Source organism: Oncorhynchus mykiss, chromosome 17, assembly GCF_057628025.1.
Source record: "Oncorhynchus mykiss isolate SJ-2025 chromosome 17, ASM5762802v1, whole genome shotgun sequence".
NCBI lineage: Eukaryota > Metazoa > Chordata > Actinopteri > Salmoniformes > Salmonidae > Oncorhynchus > Oncorhynchus mykiss.
Window position 1 is genome coordinate 31,458,236 of NC_143038.1, and position 13,491 is coordinate 31,471,726.

General features: G+C 41.6%; 1 protein-coding gene and 1 long non-coding RNA gene across 2 annotated transcripts; one reads left to right on the top strand and one right to left on the bottom strand.

The window, feature by feature from the left end:
- The first annotated feature begins 692 nt into the window (after nt 1-692).
- On the top strand, nt 693-5,877 carry LOC118940470 (uncharacterized). The gene is made up of 3 exons (XR_005036992.2): nt 693-1,126; nt 1,706-1,929; nt 5,071-5,877. It is a non-coding gene; the product is annotated as an uncharacterized LOC118940470 (long non-coding RNA).
- A 153-nt stretch (nt 5,878-6,030) lies between these two features.
- LOC100136674 (calpastatin) lies at nt 6,031-11,166 on the bottom strand (the record flags this gene model as incomplete). The annotated part of the gene is given in 12 exon segments (NM_001124645.1): nt 6,031-7,001; nt 7,214-7,320; nt 7,449-7,478; nt 8,637-8,738; nt 8,889-8,933; nt 9,340-9,432; nt 9,657-9,761; nt 9,876-9,965; nt 10,169-10,282; nt 10,503-10,619; nt 10,791-10,889; nt 11,007-11,166. Coding segments are annotated over 10 exon segments (891 nt in total).
- Between the last annotated feature and the right edge of the window lie 2,325 nt (nt 11,167-13,491).

The following is a 13,491-nucleotide window of genomic DNA, read 5'->3' on the forward strand; positions in this document are numbered from 1 at the left end:
CTGTGGACATCTGAGGGTTGAAATTAAGATTAGAGTGCACTGTGTAAGTAAAAAATAGCTGTAAGTGTTGTCTATTAGTTTACTCCAATCAGGGAAGGGTTGGTAGGGTTGAGGAAAAATAATTTACAAAAATGTACTTTTGGTGAACTATTTCTTGCATTTAGGGGGCGATGTAACCAAACATTTATTCACATCACTCTATCATTCATGAATAGGCCTTGTTATTTGTGAGCTTTATAGTGTCAGATTGTTATCAAAATTGATCCAAAAGTTTTCCAAATTAATTTCGATTCAATGTTATTGTATTTGCACAAGAGAGGAACCTTAACTAATCTTATAAGCAGAGCCTCACCCTTCAAAACAAAATGTATTTGAACGTTATCTTACAGTATGTCAGGATCTATGGCTGTGTGAAACTCTTTCAGGGTTATTTCAGATGTCTAATCTGTTAATGTCTAGGGTATCTATTAAACTTTGACACCATGCACTGATTTAGGCTGTAGATGAGTGAAATATAGGCCTGATAAGTACATTTTGTTGCAAATATAATAGCAATACTACAAATAAATAACATATTAAAAAATGTGTTAACATTATTTGAAACAAATAGTCTCAAGGCTCGATAATAGCCTTTATAATTATAGGCCTGCTGATGATATTATTCGGATATTCTTGCAACAGATGTTTATCAACCGGGCAGCACAGAATCTCGTCCTCAAAAGTGCAGCTGCTGCTTTTGTCTTACATTCATTCCTCCTCCGTTGAAAGTTTGACTCCATTCGTATTTGGCCTAGTCTTTACCTCGTTTTTGTCGCCACAATGTGCTGTGGGTGAGCGCACAGACCGCGTGCAATTTGTGCACAAAGCCGCCAGCCTGTTGTGAGGCGCCGCGTGGATTGGTGAGCTCTGCTTGAGCAGCCTTTACAGACCACCTGCAATGACTCCTGCAAATGATTCGATTTAACAGTGATGAGAAATGACTTGGGGCGGGGTTTAAGGTCGTTTTGAGCTCCTCATCATACCGGGTTCTACTGTACATACCATGATGGAGATCTTGGAAGTATTGCTGTGCCAAAATACATGAAAATGGGCCAAAAGTGGATGCAGACACCGTTCTTTTGTCAAGGTAAGCATGGTATAGCCTATGGAGTTTTTCCCTTCAATGTAGGGCGGATAGTTTAAACAACAGTAATCGATGGATTTCCACGTCGCCAGAATACATGCACTCTAAAAGGCCTAGTTCATAAGTGTGGCTATATATAATGTTTTAGCTTTTTCAATCTGAAATACAATTAGCCTAGGGAGGCCTATATGCACAACGTTCTTGGCATTCATGTAGTAAACTGACTAAATAGGCAACTTTTATTGGAACAAACAATACCATTGTAATAAATAGCATTGTCTACTGCTATTTAAATTTCGATGTGAAGGGTAAATTCATTTGTGTTGTAGGTTTGTCTCTAGACTGTCTTATTGTGAACAAAATGGTTTTAGGCTATAAGCTTGTAACCCAGTTGTATAATTGATCACGTTTCAGTCATTTCCTTTTTTTAAATACATATTTAAATAAGAAATGATTTATGTATTTATTTGTTGAATCTCAATTATGTTCACAAACGCTATCAAAAACTCTCGAACTGAGTTCTCTGACAGAGAAAGGGGATAGAGACCGAAACCTAGGGGCAACATGTTGATTTGGTTTCAGGGGAAGGACAACGCTGGAATGGAGTTTATTGCAACGTTAAATTCCAAGAATGAAGAAAAGCACATACTTTTTTGACTCCGAAGTGTTCAGTGGGGACCAGATAAACAAAGACATCTTGATATTGAAGGCTTTCAAAAAGGCCCGAGATAATGTGGTCTACAGCTGTGCATCAATCAACAGTAATGCGCAAGTATTTGGTGAAGTAACTTGACTTGCTGGGCCAGGTGAGTAAACCAGCTGGGCTACATTTTATACATTAATTTGATCGGACTAATCCAGTTTCAGACAACAATGGCAACAAGGGTTTTTCAATCAGAGGTTTATTGTAGCCAAAGCTATAGCCTAAATACGTTTTAAACGGTCTGAAAGTTATCCATGCTAACACACCTCACTCCACTTAAAACAACCACGACAACGCCACCAATGACCACAGGCATAGAGGTAACCAGATCTACAACTGCCAAGTTTTGCTTCATCATCATCAACATGATTTAAATCATCGATCATCATCGATTGATAGGGTTGTTTTGGATAACCAAAGTTACACTGACTGGGTATTTGCCATTATCCAATGTGGCTGAACAAAAATGTGTTCCCTGTTTGACTTGTGCTTTTGCAGTGGGAAAGATGGACCCTAGTGCATCCTGTGATCTGATCATTTGGGCCCATTTGCTGCTGGCTGTGGCTTCCTCTTCCTCCTCCTCCTCTTCATCCCTATATGCCACTGCAATCGCGAGTCCTGCATATGTATACACCCACTCATACCCTCATGTATTTACGAAACACCCACTTACAGTATATACACTCATATGAAACACCCTTGCCCACCAAGCAAAACAAGAGCATTGAACCTAGTTGATGGAAATACAATATCAAAACAGAAGCATATGCTTCATACATACAGTAAAATGGTGGATCAGTGATGTTATGGGGCTATTTTGCCTTCACTGGTCCTTGTTGAGGTCAACGGCATCATGAACTTTACCAAGTACCAGGACATTTTAGCCAAAAACCTGGTGGCCTCTGCTAGGAGGCTGACACTTGGCCGCAGGTTATCTTCTAGCAAGACAATAACCCCAAGCAGTAATCAAAATTCACAAAGAAAAGGTTAATTGACCACAGAATCAAAATGCAATGGCCATCTCGGTCTCTGTACTTGAACCCCATTGAAAACCCGTGGTTTGAATTGAAAAGGGCAGTCCAGAAGTGCAGACGAAGGATATCAAGGATCTGGAAGGATCAAAAATGTGTTCCCTGTTTGACTTGTGCTTTTGCAGTGGGAAAGATGGACGTGCAGTTGCAAACCGTAGTCAGGCTTTTTTATGGCGGTTTTTGAGCAGTGACTTCTTCCTTGCTGAGCGGGCTTTCAGGTTATGTCGATATAGGACTCGATTTACTGTGGATATAGATACTTTTGTACCTGTTTCCTCCAGCATCTTCACAAGGTCCTTTGCTATTGTTCTGGGATTCAATTTTTTTTTTTTACCCCCTCTTTCTCCCCAATTTCGTGCTATCCAATTGGTAGTAGTTACTGTCTTGTCTCATCGCTTCTACTCCCGTATGGGTTCGGGAGAGACGAAGGTCGAGAGCCATGCATCCTCCGAAACACAACCCAACCAAGCCGCACTGTTTCTTAACACAGCGCGCACAGCTAGCACTGCGATGCAGTGCCTTAGACCACTGCTCCACCCGGGAGGCCTGATGTGCACTTTTCGCACCAAAGTACGTTCATCTCTAGAAGACAGAACACGTCTCCTTCCTGAGCGGTATGACGGCTGCGTGGTCCCATGGTGTTTATACTTGCGTACTATTGTTTGTACAGATGAACGTGGTACCTTCAGCCGTTTGGAAATTGCTCCCAAGGATGAACCAGACTTGTGGAGGTCTACAATTTTTTTCTGAGGTCTTGGCTGATTTCTTTTGATTTTCCCATGATATCAAGCAAAGAGGCAGAGTTTGAAGGTAGGCCTTGAAATACATCCACAGGTACACCTCCAATTGACTCAAATGATGTCAATTAGCCTACCATAAGCTTCTAAAGCCATGACATCATTTTCTGGAATTTCCCAAGCTGTCCCATGGGAGACCCATGTGGTGGCGCACAACTGGTCCAGCGTCGTTCGGGTTAGGGGGGAGTTCGGCCGGAAAGGATGTCCTTGTGCTCTATTGACTCAGCTATAATTTATAATTGAAATGCACAATGTTCTACATTAATTGTTATTATTATTATTAATAATAATAATATATCAATATTTATTTTTAAATGTTTTAATTGAAAACATTTTTTTGTGGTATCCAATTGGTAGTTACAGTCTTGTCTCATCACTGCAACTCCCTTACGGACTCGGGAGAGGCAGAGATCGAAAGACATGCATCCTCCGAAACACAACCCAACCAAGCCGCACTGCTTCTTGACACAATGCCCGCTTAACCCAGAAGCTAGCCACACCAATGTGTCGTAGGAAACACCGTACACCTGGTGACCGTGTCAGCACCCGGCCCCCAACTACGATGCAGTGCCTTAGACCACTGCGCCACACAGGAGGCCAGATTTATTTTTAAATGTTACAATTATTTGTATGCCCACATTATTACAAAACAAAGTACGTTTTACCTATTTACTATGGCAAACAGGTCCGAAATTATATTTTTTGCTCATCTTTATCAAGAGTGCCAATAATTATGGACCAGACTGTTAAGACTCAATTCAATCTGCATCACGGAAATTCAGCTTTACAGAGTGACATAAATTTAAAGGCAATATTCCCGCTTTGGTGGAGACTGCTTTCAGCACACAAGGTGCACACTTTTGGGAGTTTTCTCCCCTAAACGACCTAACAGAGTTTGTCGTTAGAAAGACAAGCTTCTCTTATGTTTTTATCTTGTACTCAGGCCGAGAATGGGAGCACCAGGGAAACAACATCCTATAGCCAACAACAGACTAGTGTAATCTTAAACATGTATACAATGAATTAAACTATCCACAACCATCTAAATATTCCTTTGTTTTAAATTGAGCGGTGTGTTTTAGTGTAGGATAGTAAAAACACCAGGTATAGTAAAACCAGCATGTACAAGCTACATAAGAACACAAAAATAACATATTCGTTAGTTGAAATATGATTTTGCATATATATATATGCATATATATTTTATGGAATATTATTGGTCAGTGTTTGTAGTAAATATTATTGGTCAGTGTTTGTAGTAAAGTAATTACAATTATTGCTGGGGGGGGGGGGGACTAGACAGACCAAAACAACTACATAAAAAAAATATTGAACAGATTGACACTTCGACCTGACATTCACAATGTAGTTGGTGATGCTTATGACACGGCTGTTCCTTGTCTTTTCTTCTCACAGACAATGATTTCCACTGCGACAGAGGGAAACAAGATGGCGCAACGTTGTCTCTTTGCTACGAACCATTCAATTGATTATATTTGATACATTTCAACTGTAACACCATTTATCTAGTTGAAATAGCCTAATTCTCACTCTCTTCCTTTCATCAACATACTGGCTTTACGGCAGCTTTGTGAATATGATTAATGTCATTACTCTAATAAATGGAGATGTATTAAGATGCTTTTCACTTTCTGATTTCCATGTCCTGTAAATAGTACCAAAGACACAGGCTCTGCAGTGAAACCCCCATAAAACTAATTTAACATTTTATGCCTCAAATTGTTGGACTTCTTCCCCATACTATTCATTTTTGTATATTTGGAGGAAAGCAATATTTTTTGGAATACTTGAATGATTGTAACATAGTGTATGTAAAATGTGAGTGTTCGTGTAACTGTAAAGGCATGTTAATGTGAAATCTCCAATACTTTATATTACTCATCTCTTACAATCTGAATGATGAGACAGAAATGGTAAAGCTACATCTTTTTTTATTCAAATGTTTTGTTTACAAGCACTTGACATCTATTGAAATTCTACTCTACAAGCGTCCAAGGCTGTTGCACTCAAAAAACAGCCAATAGAGGAAGCAGCGTTGTAAAACTTAACTAAATGTAAAAACTATGGAGCTGCTTTGCACAAGATAAAGATTTTCCTAATATTGCATGTGAAATCCTTTCTAAAAGATATTAAAAAGTATTCTCTTTCCTGCAACAAAATATACAGTAGGTTCCCTATACCAAATTAGCCTCTTGTGTATTCTACTAGTCATTAATTGTTTTTGTCATTTTCTTATTGCCATTTTATAGGGCAAAGTACATTTAGGCTACCCCATGTTAGCTTCAACATTTTTGTTTTTCTGTTGTTGAGGCACAAGCAGTTACTACAGACACTTGAATACACACAGCAAACCAATTATTTTTGACATTTTTATTAAATTAGAATTCCCATTTCCAAAATATCTCTCAAGTTTTGAGTTTGAGACCTGCACCGAAATACTGTATGTAGAATTCTGTCATACCAGCTTTTGACTTTTTGAGTAGAAGTGATAGCTCTTGGGACTGTTTTACAGTATACAAACAAAGGCAGTTTACAGAGGTAGTGACCACCCAAGTTTACTTGTAAGTGCACTTTCGGAAACCAATACATGCTTCTACGAGGCAAAGTACACACATATAGACCCTTCTGTAAAGCGATATCTATCAAGAAAGTAAATATATAGTATTGCATGAGCTATCAGATGCATCCGTACCAAGCAGATCACTTCCTGTAAATCCTTTTACACATTTCAATATTGTAAACTAAGTATTATCATCAAACTAAGCAAGAATATGCTGTACGCTAGTGTCTTATGTTGGCTGTCCACATAATAGAAAACATGCTTTTCTGTGTACAGCAAGATTGCAAAGACATCACAATCCTATATACCCACTATACACTGTTCCTAAACCCAGATCACGCTCACTATTACCCAACATTGTAGCAATGTTGAAGCAACATCACTGCAACATTGGGGCAATACAGACTGTTAGCTAGGGCAACACCTCCATTTTATTTTTCTCACAGGATTGGACAGCTGCTCTGTCATTCATGAGGAATAAATTACAACAAACTCTCTCTCTCACCTTCTCTCTCTCACTCTCTCTTTATTTTGCTCTCCTCATCTCAAAGGAAAGAAACCAAAACAAGTACAATCTTCTGTCATGTGCGAAACCAAGCAGGAAAGGCATTGCACACAGCATGTGTCTGTGTGTGTGTGTGTGTGGTCATGTTTGTTTTTCATCCAGTATACATTCTCCACCATTTAGAAAAATAGAATCATCGTTCACAGCAGCTCCCTCTAGTGGCGCCTCCATGTGGCAGGGGACATGTAGTGCGCTAGAAACCTGCAATACATAAAAACATACATCAGTCAATTTCACAGAAGACAACAAAATAATCCTATACTATGATATTAAATCAGACTAAATTGTATGTATGCTAGTACATATAGAAGCCTGCATTCCAGTATCACGGTCACATTGTTTCAAGTTGTTTGAGTCTTGTAGGCTACTTTTGAAATCTGTGCTCCTGAGGTACTTGATGGTCAAGTCCTTACCTAGAGGTCTAGCTCTTGCCACCCTTATTTTTGGATCCTGGCACTACATCTGAACTCATCTTTCCAGACAGGTGGTCTTTGGCTGATGGGTTCTCCTCCTGTTGTTTCTGAGACAAAAGGTCAAAGGTCAAGTCAATTAGAGGACATTTATATCAAATCACATGAATATGGGCATGTATCTCAAATGATTATTAGGATCTAATTTCATTTGGTTTTCTTAAGGTCTAGTTCTTACCTTTGACTTAGACCTTGACTTGCTGTTACTCTGCAATAAACAAAATTGACACCTTGTTCAGTGTGGATATAACTTCAGGGAGGGCTATGGTAAAGTGATACGGGAGACTTGTAATACGTCTCAATAAGACTAGAGGGCGCTGTAAGACAACCAACAACCATATCTGTTGCTCCATAACCAGAGAATCAATGGCAAGTTCATCTTCCAGTGGAAGCTGGTGGGAGGAGCTATAGGAGCTATTGTAATGGCTGGAATGGAATTCATGGAACGGAGTCAAACATGCGGTTTCAATATGTTTGATACCGCTCCGTTTATTCCATTCCAGCCCATCCTCCTAGATAATGAGCCCATCCTCCTATCGCTCTTCCTACCAGCCTCCACTGTTGTAGGTTAACTTTTCTACTATGGGGAATAGTAGATTGACATAGGCTAGTGATTTTGCTGTTCGTTACTCATCTTGTTGGCTGAGGATAAGTAAATGTGGACAGTAAGTATAACATCTTCAAAGTGCGCATCAGAATTAGGTTAGAAGGATCACAAATCATTGCATCCTCGACTTGCCTGTTCTGTTAGAATTAATTACCATAATCTAAATGGGATTTCTGTCATTCTGAGCATCGTGGGTGGACGGCCCTAATCAGGTTACGCACCCAATGGGTACGGGTAATGCATAATATGCTAAGTATTTTTGCAAGGTGTCATGCATATGAACTCAAGATAGTTTTTTATTGTTACAGAGCAGACATCATCATGCCCTGTCTATACAAACGTAAAACAACCCTTGGAGGTTCTTGAAAGAGCAGCCAAGGAAGTAAGAGAAGAAGTCCATTTGAGCAGCAGCAAGTGATGAAAAAAAATAGACTGAATGACACTGAAGAAGTACATTGACAAAAAAAAGAAAAGAAAGATGAACATGTACCTGTGTGAAAGAGAGGCCATGATAGAGTAGCAGAGGCACATAAAGGTCTTATCTGATAATGACATGGAGTCTGAGCTAAAAAAAAAATATCAAGAATTTTGCAGACCAGCTTCATGGGCTTAGTAGCCTCAAATGCAGAGAGCGTGCAAGGGAGCAACATCTGGAGAGTGCGTGACGCACATGCATTCGGTAAGTCTGTATACCAACTACTGAGAAGTGCTTAAATCAAAACGCTTAAAAAAAGTCTGAATCGGGCCCTGTGTACGTACCTCCAGACTGGGCTGTGTCTGCTTTGTTGTTGCAGTAGGACAAGGTGAGGAAGAGAAGTCGCTAGACAAGAGGTCGAGGGCACTGCTGTCATCCATAGATGGCTTTAAGGTAGGAGGAAGATGGGTCACAAGTGTACATACGGTTTACTTGAATTCAATATGACTTTTATGAGTGGCACTGTGTTCAACACAGTACGACATTGAATACGACTGATCTGTGCGATTATAGATACAATTGGACAGAAACGCTACCTGCTTGGGCCTAACATCCGCCTGGGTTTTGGCCTCTGCCTTTGCCTGTGAGGAGAAAAGACACAAAACCTGTAAAATATACAGCCTTACTTACACCTGGGGTGGCAGGTAGCCTAGTGGTTAGAGCGGTGGGCCAGTAACTGAAAGGTTGCTAGATCGAATTCCTGAGCTGACAAGTTAAAAATCTGTAATTATGCTCCTGAACAAGGCAGTTAACCCACTGTTCCTAGGCCATCATTGTTAATAAGAATTTGTTCTTAACTTACTTGGTTTTTGCATATTTTCGATAGAAGAGCGTAAAAATAACGTAAGGGCCGTTTACTACCATTTTATTTGGTGTATTGCATTTTTACCACGTATTAGCGTTAGCATTTATGCTATCATTAGCACATTACATTAGCATCTTCAGGAATACCCCTTTTATTTCCTACTACAACCCTGTATATGTTACCTTAAGGTCTTTCTCTGTGTGCCGGTACTCAGCTGGAAGGCTGACATCTCTCTCCCCCATCTTGATAAGCTTCTCCTCCATGATCTTCTTCTCCTAGAATAAGCAGAGAGCAGACTCAGGTAAAACAACAGATAGCATTAGCATTAGCTCATATAGGCTAAAGGTTTCACTGCAGTGAGGTAAGGCTTATTTTTTTGACCAAGGAATAGCCTTAAACAGTTGTATTGCACAAGAGTGAATTTCCAGTCGGTCACACTTTAAACTAAATACATCATGTGTAGGCTTAATGAAGCCTTCATATCACTCTTTATAAGTACCTTGACGATGTCCCTGACAGAGACAGGAACGGGCTCTGGGATAGGAGTCATGTTCACTAAGGTGTCTGACAAGGCATCCAGAGCATCTACCGTCCCTGTAGACAGCTACACACACACACGGTTACATGTCACTGCTGACAATGGGTATCTGACTGAGCCACTAAATGTGAATTAGGCATAGGACAACAATAATCTCACATTGTGTGTGTGTATCAGTACCTGGCGGTTAGCAGCAGATTTGACTGCAGGGGCAACAGCTGGAGTTACAAATTCCCCTGCCAGGGCATCCAAGGCAAAGTCATCTGTGGCCTACAGACACAAAGGAGGAGAGGAGAGATGGAGGGAAAATGTATATGTTAAGTGAGTTGTTCTGCTACCGATGAAAAAACGAAGAGACTCTTAAAGCAACCAGACATAAAAACACGTATTGGCTGGTCATAGTTTTATAGAGAGCAGATCAATCACTGGATGGTTTGATAAGTGAGTGACCAATGGTAGAGGGTGTTGTTCACCTGTGTTGGGCGAGCTGGGGGGCAGAGGACAGGAGCCTGGACAGTTGGAGCCACAGAGGAAGACATGAAGTCACCTGACAGGATGTCCAGAGCCTCACCTGAGTCCATGGAGGGCTGGGGAGAGAGAGAGAGAGAGAGAGAGAGAGCAGGGGAGGAGCGGACGGGAGAGGATAGGGAGGAGAAGTGAAGAGAGGAAGAAGAGACATAGTTATGATTATCAAATTCCCTTACACCAATAACTCCTGGTTATCTTTAGTTCTGTTTCTTCTCATAGTGAAAAGTAATGTATTTTTTGATCTCCCAATGACCTGTGCTTTGCGTAAATGAGGCTCACCTCTATCTTGGGAGGAGGCAGGTCTTTGCCTTTGTCCTCTGTGAACCTGTACTCTGGTGGGAGAGTGTCATCCCTTTCACCCACAAGCACAGCTTCCATCTCTGTCAGTTTGCCCTCCTATACAGCACATGCAAAAAAACACACGTGTATATACACACACACACAACAGAGCTGAAATGAATTCTATCCTTAAAAAATGTCACTGGGACTGCTACACTATGTACTATACTGTAAGCTAGTCATTGTAAGAATTTAATATAATAACTTTATTGTTCAGTGTATGTATACCGTGACAATGTCCTCAGGTCTGATCTTGGGAGGTTCAGGCGCTGGTTCTGGAGCAGCCAGAGTGTCTCCCAGAGCACTGAGAGCATCCAGGGACATACCCTGGAGAGAGACACACACACACACACAGGGATCAGCTGTGTGCAGGGACTTTTTTTCTTCAGTTGAGTCTCTTACTGCGCCTTAGATTTCTCCTGTGTCTACACGTAGCGTGGTTACCTCATCAGTGGTGGTTTTAGTAGGTGCTACGGGTTTAGTAGTGGCAGCGGGTTTAGTAGTGGCAGCGGGTTTAGTAGTGGCTCCGGGTTTAGTAGTGGCTCCGGGTTTAGTAGTGGCTCCGGGTTTAGTAGTGGCTCCGGGTTTAGTAGTGGCTCCGGGTACAACAGGGGCCATGCTGGGGGCTTCAAGGTCAAATGTACAAACGGCTTTCTATAGACAGGAGCAAAACACATACACATATGATATGACCTGACAGTACGCAGGGTATACTGTACATATGCATACACACACCATGACTCGACAGCCAGCAATACACAAGGTACACACACACCTACACAAGCACTTGTACACACATACACACACACACAAACAATATGATTTGAATACAATGAACACACAACATAACTAAACATATACAAAACACCTGTGAGTTTACCTGTGGGGGGTTGTCGAAGTGAGGCACCACAGGGGCCTGGACAGCGGAGGCCTTAGTAGGGGCCACAAAGTCTCCAGCCAAGGCATCCAGGGCTGCTAAATCATCTATTTTGGCCTGGGAGAGATAGACTCACATACTTACAGCTTATAATGCCTTCCTAAGGCTGTCATAAGATTGACAAAATGGCTGTTATTGATTCTTACTCACATGCCATATTATGTTAGCCCTAAAGTAATGGCACTGGAGTGACTTTCACTTAGAAGATTACCAATAGACCCATAGAAAATTAAACTATTGGAGGGGTAAATCGATTCATAACAGAGTTGACCAATTAGTGGATGGTTTGATAAGTGAACAACCAATGATAGAGGGTGCTGTTCACCTGTTTGGGAGGAGCTGGGGGGCAGAGGACAGGAGCCTGGACAGATGGAGCCACAGAGGAAGACATGAAGTCACCTGACAGGATGTCCAGAGCCTCGCCAGAGTCCATGGAAGGCTGGAGAATGAGAGAGAGAGAGAAAACAGAGTACAGAGGGGAGAAGTATGAGTACTGTGACTCAAATCTCAGTATACTATAACATCAGATCCCTTTGGAGGTCGCCACTGGTATTTACTATAGGTGTGGGACATGAGGCTTTTGATGGCTTCAGAAGGCTCACCTCTTTCTTGGGAGGAGGCAGGTCTTTGACTTTGTCCTTGGTGAACCTGTACTCTGGTGGGATAGTGTCGTCCCTCTCACCCACAAACACACCCGCCTCCGATGTCAGTTTGCCCTCCTGCAGAACGGAAATGTGCACCAAAACGTTTTACGCACGCGTACACACTCGCACACACAAATGTAGCACAGGCGGAATACAAATCAAGTGTACCGTGACAATGTCCTCAGGTCTGATCTTGGGAGGTTCGGGCGCTGGTTCTGGAGCAGCCAGAGTGTCTCCCAAAGCATTGAGAGCATCCAGGGACATACCCTGGAGAGACACAGACAGAGAGGGACATGAAGAAAGAAAGGGGGACAGAGAAAGGGGGACACACAAGGGGTTAGATTGAATGATCAACAAGCACACAGGATGATACATAGTACAACAGTAACAGTATTTCATTGGTTAGATAAAAACTGTATCCCTCCTATGACAAACCTCATCTGTCTTAGGCTTGGTGTCCATTGGGGAGTCAGCCAACTGAAACGCAACAAACGTCAATAGATAACAGCTTCATGACCCGACAGAAGTATTACATGGAATACATATTTTGCATGGAAATATTTTTTGTTGCCGACACAGTACAGAACCCAACCCGCCTCAAAGCATGACAGGCTGAGCTGCAATGATGGACAACCCAATATAACAGTGGACATAAGTGTTTGTCAGTGTTTATGTAGTGCTGATGACATTGTTAAGCATGGCATATTAATGTGTGGTCATGACGTAGGACTTGCTTTCTTTGGGGTTACTTACCTTTTCCACCTTAGCTTTCTTGTCCGCGGGGGGAGCAGCCGACTTGGTCACAACGGGAGACTTAAACTCAGCTTTCTGGAATGGAGGAGAGAGATTATTTGAGTCCGTTGAATACTGTTGCTTGGGTTCTAGTTGAGAGGAAGATGGGGAAACCCTTTGGTAAAAAGCTCACTTGAACCCTTCACTATAAAGCGGTCTTCACAGCAGCATATCTTTACATGACATAACAGTTGTCATAAGCTATTACAGCCGACATTGGTGTGCGTCAAAATTACATGACACTGTCATGTTGTTTGCAACAGTATGCAGGGCAGGCTATTCATCCATGACATAGTAACCAGTAGGTGGCTAGAAAGTAAGCAGTCCGACAAGCTAGCCAAAATGTTGCCAGGTGTCATTATGACCATGTTATGTCAATTGACATTCCCTGACATGGCTTTTCATAAGAGTTTACCATGTCACGCTAATTTCTTTTAGAATACAGTTTTACAATGGAGGAGTCGAGTGAAATATCAGCGCTCTTCAGTTACCTTGACGGGAGCGGGTGGAGGGGGAGCGAAGTTGGAGAAGCCAGCAGACAAAGCATCAATGGCAG